The sequence below is a fragment of the Pseudophryne corroboree genome, chromosome 8 (genome assembly GCF_028390025.1).
Source record: "Pseudophryne corroboree isolate aPseCor3 chromosome 8, aPseCor3.hap2, whole genome shotgun sequence".
NCBI classification, from domain to species: Eukaryota; Metazoa; Chordata; class Amphibia; order Anura; family Myobatrachidae; genus Pseudophryne; species Pseudophryne corroboree.
In genome coordinates, this window is record NC_086451.1 from 52,027,715 (window position 1) to 52,048,939 (window position 21,225).

Consider the following 21,225-nt stretch of genomic DNA (forward strand, 5'->3'; position numbering starts at 1 on the left):
CCTATACACATTGAGATTGGCACAGTCTTCTCCACGATTTTTCTCTGTATAACCCCGGCCTTTGTTTACTGCCCGGTGTGCTTTCTGCACATTAGGGTAATAAATATAGGGGGTAATTCTGAGTTGATCGCAGCAGAAAGTTTGTTAGCAATTGGGCAAAACCATGTGCACTGCAGGGGAGGCAGATAGAACATGTGCAGAAAGAGTTAGATTTGGGTGGGTTATTTTGTTTCTGTGCAGGATAAATACTGGCTGCTTTATTTTTACACTGCAATTTAGATTTCAGTTTGAATACACCCCACCCAAATCTAACTCTTTCTGCACTGGTTATATCTGCCCCTCCTGCAGTGCACATGGTTTTTCCCAACTGCTAACAAAATTGCTGCTGCGATCAACTCACAATTAGGCCCATAGTACCATTATGTCATCTTCTCTGCAACCTCATCCTTGCTAGTTTTGGCCTGTGTTTTCAGATGAAGTTATACAGAGGGAACATTATGAATTTGCAGAATAGGAATATAATTTTTCGTTTTGAACATCCATGTCTATTAATGGCGTTTTATGTCAGTGGTGAACCCTTAATGTATTTATTTGCAGTTACTTGAAACGATTCAAAGTAATGAAGCCCAAAGTGTTAAGAAGTTGGTGTAGACAAATCTTAAAAGGGCTTCAGTTTCTCCACACTCGGACGCCACCCATCATTCATCGGGATCTGAAGTGCGACAACATCTTCATCACTGGACCAACTGGCTCCGTGAAGATTGGAGACCTTGGTTTGGCTACTTTGATGAGGACATCCTTTGCAAAGAGTGTGATCGGTGAGCCTTGCTGACAAATAGAATTCTCATAAGCGATGCCTTAATGTCTTTTAGACCACAACTTGTATGTTTGTTACATGATTTACACACACACATTGAGGGAATACACTAAAGAGCTGCCGTAATCCTAAAATATAGCTGTGTGGGTTTATTTTTACAGTAACGTGTTAGCTGGAAACCTGCTGGGAATGTTACAGGTCACTTAAAAGTCTCTGCCCACATTACCTAAATGCAGTAACATTCTTGGCATGTTTTTGTAGGTATTCAGGCTTTAGTTGACGATATCTTTGGATGTTGTGAAATGTGTAGGGGTGCTAGACTACAGATGTGAAACGCATGCGATACATCAGGAAGCTGTTCTTCTTAAATGTTAAGTAAACAGGCTGTGCTGATGGGCTGATAAATGTCTGCAAAATGTTTCCATTAGAAACGCTCCAGTATTCACCATAATTGCTTCCTGTTCTGCACACTCTGTCTCACAATACCCATTTTTGTTTATCTGAAGACACTAATGCTTTGTTCAAGTGAGTGATTTTGGAGCACTTGTATGGCTCGTGTTGACAAACAGACGGAAGGAAAGTGCAGGTGAAACGCTGCTTGTTTGCCCGGTGCTTTTTTTTTGGTTTCCACTCTCCATTATTATGCAAGTCACTTTAATTGTATTCTGCAAGACACGGCGTACCAGGGGTCTGCGGAGTAGTGTGATAGGAAGCGGTGAGAGACGCAGATCTCTGTCTTGCTGCAGCATTTGGAAAGGCATGATTTGGGATTGTTCAATGCTGGAAATGCCAGATAGGAGGAGGATACAGTAGTGAAGGAGGGAGGTTATCAGAGAGTGGATATATTTTGGTGGCATTTTGGGTAAGAGAAGTGTTTAATAAAGGAGGCAATAAATTGCATTACACTTTAGATGGAGCATTGTTGTAAGATATGGGAAGGCTGGGGAAGAGTAGTAGAACCCAGTGAATGGGGTTAGAGGTATAGTGCTTAAGACCTTGTAGTATCCATAGGGTGAGATTCAGTTGTTTTCCTGCCGGTAGCCACTAGATGGCGCCCAAACGGAGCTATTCAAATGTAGCTCAGTTCACGCACAATGGCTACCAACGCCTGCATTTTAGCTCGCATCCTCCCTGGGGTGGTGAGCTGAAATGTGCAAAAAGTGACCCGTTGGGGTGCCCTAATGGCACTTTTCACAATTGCGTTCAGCCCTCTGGTTGAGTTTAGCTGCATTACGCGGGGACGGCTGCTGCGGCGGCTGCCATCCGGCTGCTACTGCAGTGCATGCCCACAACATTCAACACTGCACAAAGCCTGTGTGTGTGTGTGAAAGCCACTGATTCACAACCAAAAATCCAGGCAGCTTTTTGCCGTCCGGTGAAAATGTGTGTGTGTGTGTGTGTGAGAGTGAAATGGCCCTTATAAAAGAGATTCGAGTCGGTAGTCTGACCTCCATGCTAGTGACGTAGCACAGTGGATATCCATCAGAATATCTGTATGTAAACTGTATTGTCTGCAATGAGATGAGTACTTAGTAGGTGATTACCCAGGAACCACTTACCTACACTCTCGCTCTTAGAGGCACTGCTCTCATCCCACAGGTCTCTTGAGGAACTTGAATTTGTGGATATTGATGTATGTAATCTCTCCATTATAACGATGCTCCAAGTACAGTTCAGCTCTGCATAGAGGGTTATTGTAGCCCTTAGGTATCCAATGCCAGAGCTTCTTTTCTTTTCTCCCAAAAATGTTTCTGCCTGATTATGTCCAAGCCAGTCTGACAGATGTAATGACCGGCCCATCAGCCACTCTGTATTCACTGTATCCTGCACTCGTTCATCCATGACACTAAATATTGAGGTACTTAAACTTGTGAAAGATGTAGATAAGTTTTACCTAAATGTTTTCTTTAAGAACATTAAGCATAGAGCGCATTACTATTGACAGAGCAAAGTCATTGTGTTAATTAAATAAATAGTATGTTTGACCCAAAATGTACAAAATAATTTGCCTAAAATAACTGAAGCTAAAACTATGGCAGGGTATGCTGGGATGTGTAGTTACACAGCAGGTGGACTGGCGCATGTTGAATACCCCTGCCCCAGGGCAGTAGGGAAGCTGTACTGTAAAAATGGCCGGCTCATTGTCATTGCAGACATTACTGTACATTACAGACCACAGATTGGTGGTCTAACACAGTGGCATAAAAGGGATTTCAAAGCGGAGTTGTCCTTTTCAGTATTTTGTCCTATATAATCTCCACTTTCCAGACTAAGCACTGCGGCTTTAGCCATTTGGGGAGGAGATGAGAAAGTGACCAGATATAGTAAAGAATACATGGTGCATTTTAAATACTTTAAGCCAGAACATTGAATAATTGGATTTTGTTAACCGTTAATTACTTTGTAAATGTATAGTGTTATGTTGCTGCTTTTTATGCTACGCATGGTTGTGTTGGCTGAAATGTAGAGAGAGTATGAATGGAAGGTATAGGCTGGAGAGTGTCCCTGTCCTGCTGTGATGTTTCGTGTCATGGGTTTTGAAGGGGAGGCATTCGACACACCGGCTGTCGGGATCCCGGCAACTATTCTCCCTCTTGGGGTGTCCACGACACCCCTGGAGAGAGAATAAATAGGACATCAGGGAGGCCAGATAGCAGGAGGTTACAGTAGTCCAATCTGGATGATGGAATTAAAATGGCTCATTTAAATACCAGATGAAAAGTAGCACTCGTTACAGTGTGTCTATAAATGCAAATTTCGCAATCCATAGCTTTGGTTGTATTGTTACTCACATACCTGGTTTTAGTCGCAAGTGATGCGACCTGAGCCCGGTGTATGTTACCTGACTTAGTCGCATCACATTCGATGCGCGTCCAGTTGTGTTCCCCCCTGCTTGTAGATGAGGAGACCCGTTCTGTACAAGTGCAGAACGGATCTCCTCCGGCCGCCCGGAGTGATGCAGTAGTCTCTGACCGCCATCATTACTTCCGGAATTGTTCCCCAGGATGCCATGCGGCAGGCCATTTTGCAGCGTATGCTAAGGGAACTCAGTGTGGCGAGGGGAACTTCATTCCTCTCCCAGCACCTTTTGGCTGATCTCTGCATGTGCAGACTGATCATCAGTCCCCCCTGCACACGCCCCGCTGCGCTCTGCATATGGGGAAGGGGGGAGGCATCATTGCCTATATGGGTGGGTGGGGGGCAACCCATGGGGGGAATCAAATGATTCCCCCCATGATGTATATATTTTTTTAAATAAACTATTTTAAGATTATTAAAAATACTTTTTAAACTTTAACACGTAATACAAAAATAGACAAATTCTGAGTTTTTATGGGTAAAAAATAGTTAAGTGGTTACTGAAGTCCTCATTAGTATTCGCAGCACTTTGCAAAATGAATCACACACAGTTTGTGTCTTTGTTTTTATTTTTAGTAGTGTGACTTTAGTGTGATAAATGTTCAACTTTTTGCATCATTTTCTTTGTTGTCCTCACAAATCTATTTATTGATTGTATTTGATGGTAATGCCAACTGTGATTTATCTCCAGGAACCCCCGAATTCATGGCCCCAGAAATGTATGAGGAGCATTACGATGAGTCTGTGGATGTCTATGCATTTGGCATGTGCATGCTTGAAATGGCTACCTCAGAATACCCATACTCTGAATGCCAGAATGCCGCTCAGATCTACCGCAAAGTAACCAGCGTACGTCTGCCTTCTAATCCTAGTTACGCCGCTCAGATGAAATATTTCTTAATAAACTTGTCACTCTGTTTTACTTTTGTTTCCCCTTCTTACTGCAGTATAATAGATGAACCATTGTTTAACCCCTTTTCTCTGTCATTCATCTGGGAGATGCTGCGCACTTATGCTGCTTTCACATCGCAAATGCCGGATCCTACCCGGTAAGAGAAACGTGTACTTACCGGGTGGGATCCGGCATTTGCGCTCCGTTGCTGGCTTTCCGACCCGGCAATATACCGGGTCGGTTGCCATAGCAGCGGAGGGCGCAGCGGGGGTGGAGGCGGCGCCGGGAGATGAGCTCATCTCCTGCGCCGCCTATGCTGTGAATGGGAGCCGTGTCGCATCGGAACGGCTCCCATTCACACTGCGCCTGACCGGGTAATCAACCCGGTAATAACCCTTCTTTTTTACCGGGTTGAATTACCGGGTCAGACGACCCGCTAATTCACCAAAGGACCTTTCACATCGCACACGGACCCGTTTCGACACGGCAATATGCCGTGTCGATACCGGGTTTTTAGTGCGATGTGAAAGGGGTATTACTGCGGGCTTAGAGTGTGTGGGATGGGAGTTTGGCACAGAACCTATAGAAACTTACTCCTCCCCCCTCTAACCCCTCCCATTCTCAGTCTGTCACAGAATTCGCTCAGTTTTAGTTTTGTGCCTGAGGAATACAGGCACAGATTTATTTTATTTTATTTTTTGTCTATAGATTTTAGTTAGGTTTCTTTTATCTGATTTCACTTTTCTTATATACTTAGTCCTTGTGTACAGGTGACAAGTATAGTGGCAGTGGGGTTAGTTAAGTTATTGTTCCCACTCTGCATGGCCTCTGGGAAGCCACCATACTAAAGGTCATTGGGGCTTACTTATTCCGGTCTGAGATCCGAGGAGGCATTTCCCTGGTTAGGACAGCCACAACCTGCCTCGGCAGTGTTGGGCTGTTACTTCCATTAATATGTGTAATGCTGTGGTTTCTCCTCCTCTCCTCTCCCAGTTTGGTTTTCACTGCATGTGTGTCATAGATCTGGTTAGATGGGGGCTGCTTGACTTGGGGGGGGATTGGGGGGGGGGGGGGGGGGCGCGCTTGCGTTTTTCCCTGCAGTCCTGTACACTGTTCTGGGGGCACCTCACCTCAGGGTCCCCCCACTGCCGCTGCTTGTGTCGACGGAGACGCGTCCCTCAGTTCAGAGCGCAGAGGTCGTTTTACTGAAGGGACTGATGGCGCAAAGGTCAGTTTACTGAAGGGGATTTAGCCGCGGCGGAACGCAGAGGGGAGATGACTTCCCGCCTTACACTTCCCGCTCAGCAGCGTATTGCCACCCGCCTACTTCATTCTGTGGGGGTGGGATTGAGCCACAGATGCCATCTTCTCCACGCTGACTGAAGGGACACAGCGGGGAATGCTGCGCAGCACACGTTTATACACAGGGAGTCTAGCGTCTCACCCTTTTTAGTACAGGCGGGGATCAGCAAGTATTGCTGTGACCCTGTATCATTGTGCAGTTGTTTATAACAATGTTGTGGTGGTAGTCTTAGTTTAATCTAGGCTCACTGTTATTCTGTTACTCACTCTGTAATTTGTACAGGTGGGGTACATATCATTACAATACACTAACTAGAGGATAATTCTATTGCAGATTTATCTGTTTATAAGCCTAGTGTCTTTTCTTATTATTTACTTATTGTTTACTTAATAGGCCACTCGTAAGATTTTAACAGAGAATGGCCAGTAAACCAGACAAATATACTAAAGGGAAAGCAGGCTCAGCTGTTTATTTTGCCTGTTCAGTGTGGCTCCAAACTTTCAAAAGGTAGCACGGTGCCAGGTTCTCTCTGCACTTCATGTTCTGGGGCACGTGTTGCGGAGCAGCAGGGAGGTTCTGCGGATCAGTCAATCCCCTTGTGGGCTAGAAACATGGCCGATGCTATAGCTGACTTATGTCAGTCTCAGTCAAGTTCTGATTCAGGTCAGACTTCTGAGGAACCACTGTAGGGAAGAAGTATGGGCAAGTGTCTCTCTGATTTAGCAGAATCTGAGTAAAATTGTGACTGCTTCGAGTTCCACGGTTACTAAACGACCGCAGCCACTACCCGCTATCACGTTTCCAGGAGAGGAGTTAGTCTGAAACCTCTCCCCTGGAGGAGGGTGAAGTAGACACTGAGTGGGAGGATACCTCCGCTTGGGAAGAAGAGGAGTTATCTACAAGCTCATAAGTCAGATTCTTAACATTCAGGATACGGCTGTGGCGGAAACTTCCACAGCCTTTTTCAAACGACCGAAAAGACAGGTTTCTGTTTTCTCTTCCTATTCGCATTTTGCAGAGGTTTTAAAAGAGCCTTGGCTTAAACCGGACTCTATGTTTCAGGCTCGAAAGAAGTTGAGGTTTCTGTATCCGTTTGCAGAGGAGGATACAAAATTCTGGGAAACGGCTCCAAAGGTTGATGCTCCTATTTCACATCTGGCAAGACGACATCTATGGCTTTGGGTTTGGAATGCGGATTCGGATTCCAAACAAACTTTAACAGCAGTTCCATTATAAGCGGAATTTCTCTTTGGCTCGGACCTCACAAAAATTCTTTCCAATACCACCGATGGGCAAGAGTCTTTTTCTTCCTGTTGCTCCCCAGAAACCTAAACCAACAAGGTTTCGGTCCTTTCGTACTCAGAGCAGGGGAGGTTTCCAGTCCTTTTCGAGCCTTTTTAAGATTTCCACGCAGAGGTGCGTTCTGAGGTAGGGGAGCTCAGGCAACTCTGCGACCAGACGTCAAACCTACTGCATGATGGTTCGGGGCTTCCGGAGGGATCTTTGGTGGTGGGGTCTCTGTTACTTCAGTTCAAGGAGGTATGGCTCTTGTCGAAACCAGATCGGTGGGTAACAGGGGTTGTATCCCGAGGATATATTTTGGACCTCGAGGAGCCAGTCCCACACTGATTTTTCGTCACACCCCTCCCAGGCGATCCCTCCAGACGTCAAGCACTCATTCATGCAACTTTAACGCTTTTACACAATGGAGTAATTCTTCCGGTTCCCAACCAACAACAGGGTCACGTCTTTTTCTTGTGAGCAAACCGGACGGTTCGATTCGACCCATTTTGAATCTAAAGTGGCTAAATCCATGTCTCAAAATTCAGAAATTCAAAATGAAATCCATTCGTTCAATCATTAGCTCTATGGAACTGTAGAAATATTTGGCATCTATAGACATAAAGGATGCTTACCTACACGTGCCCATTTGGAAGTGTCACTAACATCTTCTAAGAGTTGCAATTAGCCCTTGGCATTTTCAATTTCAAGCTCTCCCATTCTGCCTCTCCATGGCCCCTCGGGTGTTTACAAAGATCATGACCGACATAGTTGCCGTACTGCAGTGTCAAGGAGTCAACATCACTCCGTATTTGGACGACCTTGCTGAAGGCTCCTTCAGTCACTTCTTCACCAACACTTGCAACTGATAATAGACACGCTGCAATCATTTGGGTGGCTAGTGAACTTCCCAAAATCGTCTGACTCCCTCTCAAAGGATGGTGTTCCTAGGCCTCTTATTCAACACTAGGAGCCATAAAGCCTTTCTGCCTCAGGACAGAATTCAGGATTTGCATTCCATGATCCGGTCTCTACTACAATTATCGTGGGTCTCAGTTCTCTGGTGTATGCAATTATTGGGCAAGATGGTAGCAACATTCGTGGCAGTACCATATCCCAGATTCCATGCTCGACCTCTTCAAGCTCAAATTCTCTGTTGGACTCGAACGGGCCCACATCTGGACTCATAGAGGTTCCGCTTGTCAGTTTGGACAAGTCAGTCGCTCCTTTGGTGGCCTCAGTTACAATTTCAGAAACAGTTCACTAGACCTGGATGATGGTTACCACCCTCACAGGTTGGGGGGCGGTGTTTCAATCTCAACACTTCCAGGGTCTCTGGACCAACCAGGAAAAATAGCTACAGATCAACATTCTGGAATTGAGAACAATCCATTATGCCGTGCTTCAGATACAATCCTTCGTCCGAGGTCATCCGGTTCGCATTCAATCAGACAATGCCACGGCAGTGGCTTACATAAACAGGCAAGGAGGAACTCGTAGCTGGAGAGCCATGAAAGAAGTTTCTCCCATTCTACGGTGGGCGGAACGTTGGGTTCCGGCTATCTTCGCAGTTCACATTCCAGGAGTGGAGAATTGTGAAGCAGACTACTTAAGCCGTCCCACGGTTCATCCAGGGGAGTGGGAGCTTCATAAGGAAGTCTTTCTTTCTCTGGTGTCTCGGTGGGGAACCCCCGACATAGACCTCATGGCATCTCGTGTAGACCAAAAGCTTCCTCATTACAGGTTACGAGCTCAGGATCCTCAGGCGGTGCTGATCGATGTCTTAACAACTCCATGGCAGTTTCAACCGGCCTATGTATTTCCACCATTTCCTCTGATTCCACGTCTGCTTCAGCGCACCAGACGAGAAGGACTACCAGTCCTTCTCATAGCTCCGGATTGGCCTCATCGCAAGTGATGCACCCTTCTACGCAGCATGGTGACCAGGGAACCTTTCCATCTACCGCTACGACCAGACCTCATTCTTCAAGGGCCTTGTCGCCGCCACGATTTACCTTGTCTGGCTTTGACGGCACGGTTCTTGAATCCAGCATTCTAAGGGCTAAGGGTTTATCTTGGCCAGTGGTAACAACTATGCTCCAAGCTAGGAAACCAGTCACCTGTCGGATTTATCACACGCTGTGGCGTATTTACATTGCCTGGTGTGGAAAATGCGGGTTGTCCCCGGGTCTCTCTTTATTTCGATTGTTGTCCTTACTTCAGGATGGTCTGATGATAGGAGTTCGTCTTTCCTCCCTTAAAGGGCAGGTTTCCGCTCTGTCTGTACTTTTTCAGAAGATCATTCCAGAAGTCCAGACGTTTCTTCAGTGGGTACTCAGGATTCAACCTTCGTTTGTTCCTCCGGTCCCTCCTTGGGATTTAAATTTAGATCTAAAAGCTCTTCAGAAATCTTCGTTTGAACCTCTGGAATCTGTAAAATTGCGGTTCCTTACTCTTAAGGTGGATTTTCTTTTGCCCATTGCTTCGGCAGACGTGTTTCAGAGTTGGCGGCCCTTTCTTGCAGGCCACCTTTGTTAGTCTTTCATGATGGTCGTGTGGTCTTCCATGCGAAGCCTTCTTTCTTGCTGAAGGTTGTCTCTGCCTTCCACTTAAATCAGGATATTGTGCTTCCAGCGTTTGTTCCCACTATATTAGGAGACGATGGCCATTTGGCATTATTGAATGTTGTTAGGGCCTTACGCATTTATTTGTCCTGTACAGAATCTATTCGCCGTACAGAAACGTTGTTGGTTCTAATTGATGCACCCAAACGGGGTTGACCAGCTTCTAAAAACATGGTAGCTCTTTGGGTGACTTCTGCTATTCGGCAGGCCTAAGTATCCTCTATGGTCCAGTTCCTGACCCCCTGAGGGCTTATCTGACTAGGGCCGTTGGGGCCTCCTGGGCTGTATGTGGGAGGTGTATCTGTTGAGCATTTGTGTAGAGCAGCGACCTGGTCGTCCGTGCATACCTTCACAAAGTTTTACTGTTTTCATACTTTTGGTTAGGAGTCTACCTCTGTTGGGCGTCAAATTTTACAGACTGCTCTACCGTCTGGTTCTCCCTCCTCTAATAAGCTTACTTTGGGAAATCCCAGCAGTTAGTGCGCAGCGTCCCCCAGATGGATGAAAGAGAAAAAGGAATTTTTGTTTACTTACCGTAAAATCTTTCTCTGATTCCATCTGGGGGACGCTGCGATCTCTCCCGTATTTTTGTCTGGTTTATTGGTTATTCTCTGTTCTGTCTCTTTCGGCTTTGCTGAACGTTAACTGAGGTAATTATGTGACAGACTGAGAATGGGAGGGGTTAGAGGGGGGAGGATTTAATTTCTATAGGTTCTGTGCCAAACTCCCTAACCACACACTCTAACCCATCAGTAAGTGCTCAGCGTCCCCCAGATGGAATCTGAGAGAGATTTTATGGTAAGTACACAAAAATCCCTTTTCTGTGGTTCATCTTGCATCCTACTATAGCTATGTATTTAAGGTACAACCATTCCCTTAATTGTGTTATATTTGCTCCTATTATTGTCTTACTTTGGGCCTGATTCATGTTTGTAAGTAAATCAAAAAAGCAAGTTACTGGGCAAAACAATGTTGCTCTGCAGATGGGGCAGATGTAACATGTTCAGAGAGTTGGATTTGGGTGGGGTGTGTTCAAACTGAAATCAAAACTGAAGTATAAATATAAAGCTAACATTTGAGGGCTACATGCACAAGCAGCCAGTATTTACCCTGCACAGAAAACATATAAATGTATTTGCTCCCCTAGAATGGCAACATCGTTTGTTCCAGTCAAGTTACGTGCTTTTTTTTTTTGCTTTACTTACAAACATGAATCAGGCCTATTGATCAGTGGGATACTTTATGTAAAGCACCTCACAGTATTAATTATCTTTCTTGACACTACAGGGAATTAAACCTGCCAGTTTTAATAAAGTATCTGACCCAGAGGTAAAAGAGATCATAGAGAGCTGCATCCGACAGAACAAGAGTGAAAGGTGAGAAAATAATGAGCAGGAAATAATGTAATATTTTATTACATGCTTATTTTTGAGGAGGGGGGGGGGGGGGCTTCATGCAAACGAGCTCATTTGTGTGAGTAATTAGATCACAGCCTCACATATGACAGTAGCCTAGCAAAATGCTTTTTTTCCCTTGTAAATGTTGGGAATTGTGAAGTACTTACATTAAGGTGAAATCTCTGTAAGAGTGGACTGCTAATTGTTCTGAGTTATGACAGTGGTAGGCAATATCAGGCCTGGCAATGGGGGGGTGGGGGAGGGGCGGGGGGATGTGGGAGGGAGACAAAGGGGACACCAGTAACGGGCCTCGAGAGTCAAGGACACCAAATATGAGACTGCAGCACCGATTACTTGTCACTTGGTCCCGTTGCAACGTCATAACGCTGATGCATTGCTGCACCAGCACTTCCTGGTCTCTTGCCGCTGCCGAGGGACAGCCCTGCACCCAGCAGGTGTACATAGACTCCCGCGCAGCAGCACACAGCCCCACTGCTGTCCCTACAGATATGGCAGACATGTCTCACATCTGGCTGTGGTGAGTCCCTCCTGGCACCCTTACCACACGTGTGTGTGTGTGTGTGTGTGTGTGTGTGTGTGTGTGTGTGTGTATGCAGGGATGTTTGGAGGGGGGGCGGGGCGAGGGGTCAGAAATCTCCGTTTACCAGGCCCCGTGATTTCTATTGCCGGCCCTGGGCAATATGCTCGATTTTGGGCTGCGGCGACTGCGTGACGTCACACGCAGCTGCTGCGACTCGGGATGCAGCGAGAAGCTCCCTGCCAGCGCACAGGAGCTGCGCTGGTAAGGAGCTACTTGTCGGGTACAAAAGCATCGCCGCCATGCGATGTTTTTGGACCTGTGCTGCGGGGCAGAGCCTGATATGCGGGGCGGACTAGCCCTGTGCTGGGCGTCCCACTGCATGTCTGTGAAAGTGATCGTAGATGTGCTAAATTTAGTACATCTACTGTCAGCTCTGATTTTTTTTTTTTTTTTTAAATAGAGTAATTTTTATTCGCCACAAAATTAGAGATACAGACATTTCAGAATACATTACTGGTCGTAGTGTATAATCACAGTATTCAGTCATTCATAATATCTTTATGGTATTATACATGCATGAATGAAATTCCCCATATTACCATTTCCGTGCGGTCTTCCCGCGGTATACATATTGTTTGTAGTCTGTAGCCAAGTCATGGTTCACATACTTAACATTTTTCAAGTTTTCTCCCCCCACCTTATGTGTAATTACCCCGTCTAGTGAGCCGTATATAGCCCACAACCCCACTACCCCCGAACTAACCCTCTAAACAAACTCAAGCCTAGTCAAGCTGATGTGTGCATGGTGTGATGCGACAGCTAAGTATTTAAGCAACTGCGTTAGGAGAGGTAAAGGGTTCGGCCCAACGCCCCGGGGCCCAAACAGCGCCTCTGCAGCAATGGCCAGTGCCCGTTACATTTGAAGGGCAAGGGAGGAGTATGTGGAAGTGATCCAAGGAGACCAAATCTTCTCGTATCTGGTAAGGGCATTATATTTCATATATACATATCGTTCTTTTAATAGGGTATCATTGATCAAACTTTTAAGAGCAGGTATTGTGGGAGGGCTGGGGGCCATCCATGTCCGCGCGATACACACTTTTGCAAGTGCGCATACGCTGCGGGCATACATGTTTTCCCATCTAGACCCAGAATCCGAGTCACCCACCCCCAGAATGCAAAATCTCGGAGTCAGCATTCCCCTCTGTGTTCCCGTGTGTTCCAGAATCGACCTGACCCCAGCCCAGAACACCTGTAGCAACGGGCATTCCCATATGAGGTGCCAGAATGTGCCTCCGGCAGCCCCGCACTTGGGACAAACATCAACATTATCAGACCTGAATCTGGCCAGCCTGCTCGGTGTCATGTATGATCTATGCAGAATGAAAAGCTGTATCTGCTGAAACCGTAGCGATTTGGTGACCTGGCTCGGATTGCCCAGAGCGCCCTCCCAGTCTTCCCCGTCTATGGGACCCAAGTCACACTCCCAGTTCGCCCGAAGATTCGAGAGCGGGTCTGCATGTATTGTTTGAAGGAGGTATGAGTAGGTGAAGGAAATTACCTTGACTCGACCCAGTGTTTGTAGAAATGTTTTGATGGGAAATGGGAGGAGCGCCGGGGGGGAGTCTCCAAATTGCGCCTGCAAGGCGTGCCTGAGCTGTAAAAATCTGTAGAAGTAAGAGTTCGGGAGTCCAAACTCCTCCTTTAATTGGTGAAATGATTTCAATGAACCGTCACTATATAATTGGGACAGTGAGTCTATCGAATACGGAGCCCATACCTCCCCGCCCTCTAGGGACCTCAGTTCATTAAGCATTGTGGAGTGCCATAGGGGAGTATCAGGGTCCATGCCTTCATACCCGAGTAGGCCCTTCAATGCTAGCCATATTCTCATCGCCTGAAAGACAATAGGAGGTAAAAATCTGGAAGGGTTTTCCCCCACCAGGACCTGTGCCGGGGAAAGGTCTGGGTAATAGCATTGAAGGAACGCCCGGCCCAGCCCAGCCCCACCCCCCTCCCGAAGCCACATATTGATATGTGATAGCTGAGCAGCATAATAATATAGTTGGAAGTGGGGCAAGGCCAGACCGCCGTCCTCTTTCTGCCTGGTGAGGGTGGTTAATTTAATTCTAGCTCTTTTATTGGCCCATACAAAGGAGGACAGGACGCTATTTAATTTCCTGAAGAAGGCTGGAAAAATGAACACAGGGGACTGTAGTAGAACATACAATAGTTTAGGCAGGACTACCATTTTAATAAGGCCGACCCTGCCCGTCATTGTCAGTGGTAGCTTACCCCAGGCTCTAGATTTGCGCACTACTGTTTGTACTAGGGGGTCGAGGTTTAAGGGCACAAAGTCTGATGGGTCGTTTGTAATTAGAATTCCGAGGTACTTAAACTGAACTGTCCAGCACAGTGGCAGGGATATTTTCGGAATCTGAGGGAGGGGGCCTATAATGGGCATAATAAATGATTTAGTCCAATTTATGCGGAGACCCGAATACCCACCGAATGTCTCGATGACCCGCAGCACAGTGGGCATCTCTACTGCGTAGTCTTGAAGGAATAACAACAAGTCATCCGCATAAAGGGCTATCTTGTCAGTACAGGGGCCGGTACCTATTCCCCCAATGTCCGGGTGCGATCTGATCAGGCAAGCGAGGGGCTCTATGGCTATGGCAAACAGGGCAGGAGAGAGGGGGCATCCTTGTCTGGTGCCCCGTGTCAAAGGGAAGGAGGAGGAAATGTAGCCGTTCACCAAGACCCTGGCGCGTGGATTCTGGTATAGTAGTTTGATCCATTGAATAAAGTTTGGGCCGAAGCCCATGTTCCTCATGACTCCCCACAGGTAAGGCCATTCAACGCTGTCGAATGCCTTGGCTGCATCCAATGAGACTACAGCCGCGTCCGAGGGGAAGTCGCGGGGGGCCTGCAAAATGGTGTATAGCCTGCGCAAGTTAATGGATGTGGATTTCCCAGGCATGAAGCCGGTTTGATCCGGATGAATTATAGATTCAATTACTAGGTTGAGTCGGACCGCAAGAATTTTCGCCAGGATCTTGGCGTCAGTGGGGATAAGGGAGATTGGCCTGTAGGAGTCCAACAACTTGGGGTCCTTTCCAGGCTTTGGAAGCATTATAAGGATCGCCTCGGACATCGAGGGAGGAAGGCTGTTAGTGGCAGTCATTTTAACGTACGTGTCAAGCAGCTGGGGACCAAAGAACTCTATGTACTGTTTATATAGTTCCGTGGGAATACCGTCACTGCCCGGGGATTTACCTCTAGGAGACACCTCCACCGCCGACACCACCTCTTCCAGGGTCAGAGGCGCGTCTAATGCGTCTCTGGCCTCATGGGAGAGTTTAGAAAGGGGAATGTTTGTCAGGTACAGGTCAAGTTCCTCCGTGGAGCATGTCAGTCTACTGTCGTATACTTCTCTGAAGTATTCGAGGAACATCTGAGCGATGTCGGGGGTGGCATCTACCGTGGAGCCGCCTGGGTCTAGCATTTGCGCTATCGTGGTCCCAGGTCGATCGTAGTGCACTAAGTGGGCCATCAGGCTACCTGGTCTGTCCGCCTGCATATATATGTTAGTAGCCCTAAACAAAAGGGAACGTGCGTTTATATCTGAAAGGTGGGCCAGCCAGGCCTCCTGAGCCGCAAGCCAGCGGGCCTTCAGCTCAGGAGTACCCTCTGTCAGGTAACGCATCTCCAGATCTCTACACTCAGTCTCAAGCTGTCTTTCCGTCGCCCTTCTAGCCACCTTGCAGGCTGCAATTTTGCCGATCATTGTACCTCGCAAATACGCCTTGAACGCGTCCCAGACAACCGGGGCCGGGGCCGATCCCACATTGTCTGCAAAAAATCCCTCCCATGTGGACACCAACTCCGGGCATTCGCCCAGCTGGGCCAGCCAGGAAGGGTGTAGCCGCCAATATGACTGTCCCCTCTGACATTCCCCATCTATTGAGAGCACCAGGGGCGAGTGATCTGACACCCCCCGTGCCTCGTAACGGACATCCGTCACGCCAGGCAAAAGCCCAGGCGAGACCAGGGCCAGGTCGATTCTAGAAAAAGAGCCATGTGTACCCGAATAACAGGAGTATTGCCTAAGACTAGGATTCCGAATTCTCCAGACGTCTACCCATTGCATACCGTCTAGAAAGTCTGCGAATTTAGATCCCGATGAGGCTGAACCACCCCCCGTCCCTTGATCCCGGGGAGCCCTCCATCTGTCTAAGGAGGCATCCAACACAGCGTTGAAGTCCCCCAAGCAGATGACAGGGGTGTGTGGGGAGGAGGCAACAAACAAGGCGGCCTTTTGCAGGACATCATATGAAAACGGGGGGGGAACATACACAGACAACAGGAAAAAATTACGTGAGAACAATTTACATTCTATGAACACGTATCTACCATGTGGATCTGTATTTACCCTAATCATCTCAAACTGCACAGTCCTCTTAATCATTACCGACACCCCTCGGGAATAGGAGGAGTGCGAGGAATGATATGCCCAGCCCACCCAAGGCCTACGGAGCGACAACAGCCTATTTCCCTCCAAATGGGTTTCGCTTAAACAGATAATATCCGGGCAATATTTCTTGATCATCTTAAACACTAAGGATCGCTTTACTTTGTTGTTAATGCCCCGGACATTCCACGACAAGATTTTTAAGGGAGGCATGTCAGCCAAGTCATCAGCTGGGGCGCAACACTCCTATCTACCACCCAACCCCCCGGCTCCTTACTCGCGCCGTCCACCGGCCCCGGACCTCAAGCCAAACCCCTGGAAACAGTGCAACCCCACCACACCCTCCGAATAGCTAATATGTAGGCTTCTTAAATTCAAAACATAAAACAGAAAAACTACTGGGGGACCAACAGCAGCCCCCCGGCATCCCCCCTCCCCGTATACCTCCCCGAACTGTGGCATACCTAAATCCCTAACCGAACTCTAGCCCTGGAGAACCCAAAGCCTACGGCAACACTGTACTAGGCGTACAGATCAAACAACCCAAAATATTTAAACCCTTATACGTTATACGTTTATAACACTTCTCAGCAAAGTCCAGAACCACTAAACGAGAGGAAGCTCCCTGGACTTATACTTGCGAGTTGTAGGCCCATAAAGGAAGGCGACCCGATGTCAGTCTGGAGCCAGCTGGCGTGCCCCCGGAGCATATCTGTCCAACCAGGAAGCCGCTTCCCTGGGCGAGCTGAAGAATTTGGTCTCCCCATCCGCCACCACTCGCAACCTGGAGGGAAACAGCATTGAATAGGATATATTCAGGTCACGGAGGCGTCGCTTTATGGGGAGAAACTGTGCTCTGTCTTTTTGGACGTCCGCTGCAAAGTCCGGAAATGCCGACACCCGGATTCCATTCCGTATCAGGGGACCCTTCACACGTCCCAGGCGCAGGACGGAGTCCCGGTCCTTGTAGTGCAGGAATTTTGCTATAAAAGTTCGTGGTGGGGCACCTGGTGGTAAAGGCCGGAAGGGCACGCGGTGGGCCCGCTCCACTGCAAACTGAGATGTAAAGGATTCAGCACCATATGCCTCTTTTAACCAGGATTCCAGGAAATCCTCGGGGTGTGCCCCTTCTTCTTTTTCGGGGAGGCCTACGAACCTCACGTTGTTTCTGCGGAGTCTGCCCTCCATGTCCAGGAGTTTGGCTTGTATCGTTGTGACCTGCTGTGTAACCGCAGACACCGATTGTTGCAGAGGGCCGCTGAGGTCTTCCAGGTTGGAGACCCTTGTCTCAGTTTCGCCCACCCTCTCCCGTACTCGCTGGACGTCCTGTCGCAGCAGTGATAAATCGCACTGCACCTTCTCCATCTTGTCCGATAGGCGTTGCTCGCTGGCCGCTATGGCCTCCAGGACCTGCTGGATGGAGGGTGCAGACGGCTGCGTATTCGCCCCCGAGTCGGCCCCAGCCGATGGATCCATTCTGGCAGGGGGGGAAGGCTTAGGAGATGACTGCGTCGACTGAGATGTAGGCTGTCGGGCAAACTTCTCCAGTTTAGCCGCGGCCGCACTCTGGCCGCCCCTCACCATCTTGTGGGGGTCCAGCTGTAATGAGAGTCCCGTTATTCAGTGTCAAAAGTATAACAGTGGAAGGTAAATGCAGCAACAGCAGCACGCCAGTCACTGGGAAAGCCAGACGTTGTAATGAAGGGAGAGGGGAGAAGGGGGACCTGGGGGGTCCAATGGTATAAATAAATATGTCCAGTGTGTGGTATTCCAGCAGTATAAGCAGTAGGAGGCAGGGCAGCTGGGACAGTATCAATCCTTCAGCCCAGTGCAGTCTTCACCCACACTGCACCTTGCTGTGTTCAGTGCCTCAGGGAGCTGCAGGTAAAATGGCCGCCCAGCACAAGGATTTCCCCCTCCTTCCCTCTCTGCACCAGCCTTCAGGGTATCAGGATGGCTTCTGTATATGGCCCTGAGGGTGCAGGAGTGGGGTGCCGCTCCTTTCCTGTGCCGCTGGACGCCGCGTCCGCCTCGGGCGCTCGATCGTGTGCGCGCGCGCACGCGCCCGGCGGAGCTTCAAAATCGAGGCCGGGGACTGAGCTGCGGCCTAGGCCCGGAGTCCGGGCGGCCGCCGACGCGAGCCGGGAGCGCTCGCACACACGCTCCACCGCCTCCCCAGCACCGCCGGGCAGGAGATTAGTCCAGAGGAGAGCAGGATCGGGGCCCCAGGATTGTTGCAGGATTAATTATCCAGGGAGCTCCTCGATCCTGCTGCCTAGTCCTCTGCTGCCGTGGCCACGCCCCGTCAGCTCTGATTTTACCCCCTTTGTTACCATGATGCTCCTTAGTGCGGGATAGAACTTGATTACCGTAGTGCTTCTCAGTGCAGGATGTTACGTTCTTACCGTTGTGCTCCTCCGTGCAGAATGGAACTTCCTTACTATACTGCTCCGCAGTGCAGTATGAAACAGTACTAGATTTACTAAAAATGAACAGTGTTCGTGTTGCCCATAGAATCTAGATTTTAGCTATCATTTCTCAACTGCATTTTAGAAACTTCTAGATGGCTTCTGATTGGTTCCTATGGACAGCACTTCCACTCGTCTATTTTAGAAGCTGTCACAAATCTACCCCTTGGTGAGAAAACAAAGGCGTTCCCTTCAGAGTGGGAATATAGAAAGGGGAGGATTTTCGCACGCACTGCAGACTCCTGAGCATCTATACTCGGTCCATGTCCTGCAGTGGATTTGTACTACAAAAGTCCTGTTCATTTAAAGTCCTTTGTATTTACTATAGGACGTGTAAAATGTATGCACTTCTGTTGATTCCTTATGCTGCAATTTTTCACCATTGTGTCTTTGTTGATTCCAGGTTATCTATCAAGGACCTCCTAATCCACGCCTTCTTTGCAGAAGACACTGGCCTTCGAGTAGAGCTAGCAGAGGATGATGATGGTGTCAACCCATCACTGGCCCTGAGGCTCTGGGTAGAAGATCCCAAAAAGCTCAAAGGAAAACACAAAGACAACGAAGCTATAGAATTCAGCTTTAACTTGGATTTAGACAATCCGGATGAAGTGGCCTATGAAATGGTGAGATCTTCCAGCCTGCACCTGGCCCGGCTGCAGGGAGAAAACAGATCCTTAGTATCTCATCAAAAGTTACGGTCCTCGTTACCGGCGGACTATTTTTATTTGTCAAAATGTATTTTGTTTAAATAAAAAAAGAGGGGGAAGGGGGGTGGGGGGGGGGGGGAGTGGCACCAGGACAAAGAAATAGATACTTTTTATATTGTAAAAGCTGCATGTTGTGACAGTAAGATAAAGCTGGATCGGACCAACATATGGTTCAATTCGGCGCATATCTGGCAGTGTGTATGCCTGATATGCAGGTGCCTGCGGACACGAACGACTTCAGGTTTGATCTGCTGCACATCAAACCTGACTGTATCGCTAGTGACAGCATGTATGCTAATGAAGGACCAAACAGTGATGGACCCCTCATTATAATTACTCAATGTGCATCTAGGTTCTGCTATGTCGCCCCGACATATCGGCTGGGTACACATTGCTCTGGTGTGCACCCAGTTTAAGAGTTTTCATATCGTTATTGAACAAGGGTTTCTGCTTTGAATTGATTTAGGCAAGTCACCTTAAACTCTGGTAGTTTAAAATCTATGCATGTATTTACTGAAATAGATAGCTATACGAGTGGTGTGCAATGAGTTTCCGGACGCACAAAAAGGATTATATTTTTAAACAAAGTAAACATTGAATTTTTCTCAGAGTATTCTCAACAATTGAATCTGCCCCATTGTGTCTACACTACCTATGCACTGCACAGCCAGGAACTTACTGCACAACCCGTGTATATGTATGTATATCGTATAGACATATACAGATAGATGGATCTATCTATTAGGTTTGTGTGTTAACCTATAAAATATGTGAGTGATCGTTATGTACAACAATTTTCAAACCTTTTTCTGTAGGTTAAATCTGGATTTTTCCATGAAAGTGACAGTAAAGCAGTGTCCAAATCTATACGTGATCGTGTGAGCCTCATCAAGAACACAAGAGACCGGAAGATGCTGGTTGGAAATATAGAGGATCGCCGTGACTCGCAGAGCAGAGCAGCTGGGGCACCAGTCGTACAGACAGGCACCCCTGTGACTGCTGGCTTTTCCCAAACCGGAGGTAACGAGAGTGAGGAAACAGAAGTGGATCAGCATGTGCGCCAGCAGTTACAGCAGCATTATCAGCAGTGCTCATCCGTTACAGGTTGGTTTTCTCCAATGAATGCCTAGCGTTTACATACGACAAAAGGAAACTTAACACTTGTACCGGCATAGTTCTCTCATCAAAAACAGTTGTGAAAAAAAAGACATTGGGGGGAATTCAATTGTTTGCGCCAGGGTCCGCTAGATACCACCCCGACGCTGCTGAAATGTCCCCCCACTTTCTCCATAACTCTATGGATCTCAGCTCAGTTCCTCAAAATGCCACTAGGTAAATGGCCATAGAATCTGAAAACGATAGAGACTGAACAAGCAAACAATTGTGTAATATATGCTATACCCAAGTATCCATACAACATAGATATATAGATATATAGCTAGATATACAGTATAGATATGTGTAGAATAGAACATTTTCCATTCTCTCAAAGGTTATAATGAATTAACAGCCGGTAACAGATCGCAAACATAAAATGTTTCTGTGTGTGTTCTGTGCACAAAGTAGTAATTAGAATTCAATATTGAATCTGCCATATCCTTAAATGTCTGTTTATTTGAACCTATTTGTATCTTAAAACTACATGCACTTCTGCCCAGTCCACCCAATGTCCACATATTTCTCCGTAGGTCAGCCAGCACCCATGTCTTTTTTTTTTTTTTATGTAACCTTACCTATTTTTCCTAGCACATTAAAGGGGTGGTCTTCAGTATGCCGACTGACTGGGTCCCGGCGCACAGTATACCTGCGCCGGCATACCGACACTTATTCTCCCTCTTGGGGGTCCACGACCCCCCTGGAGG

At 47.6% G+C, this 21,225-nt stretch overlaps 1 protein-coding gene across 5 annotated transcripts in view; it reads left to right on the forward strand.

Annotated features, from left to right (window-relative positions):
* WNK3 (WNK lysine deficient protein kinase 3) overlaps window positions 1-21,225 on the forward strand; it is a 258,491-nt gene that overhangs the window by 116,153 nt on the left and 121,113 nt on the right. For all 5 annotated transcript variants that reach the window (XM_063936367.1, XM_063936369.1, XM_063936368.1 and 2 more), the window contains 5 exons: window positions 598-818; window positions 4,368-4,525; window positions 11,064-11,152; window positions 19,060-19,279; window positions 20,179-20,467. In XM_063936367.1, the coding sequence (XP_063792437.1) occupies window positions 598-818; window positions 4,368-4,525; window positions 11,064-11,152; window positions 19,060-19,279; window positions 20,179-20,467 (977 nt within the window). The remainder of the gene's footprint in view (window positions 1-597; window positions 819-4,367; window positions 4,526-11,063; window positions 11,153-19,059; window positions 19,280-20,178; window positions 20,468-21,225) is intronic.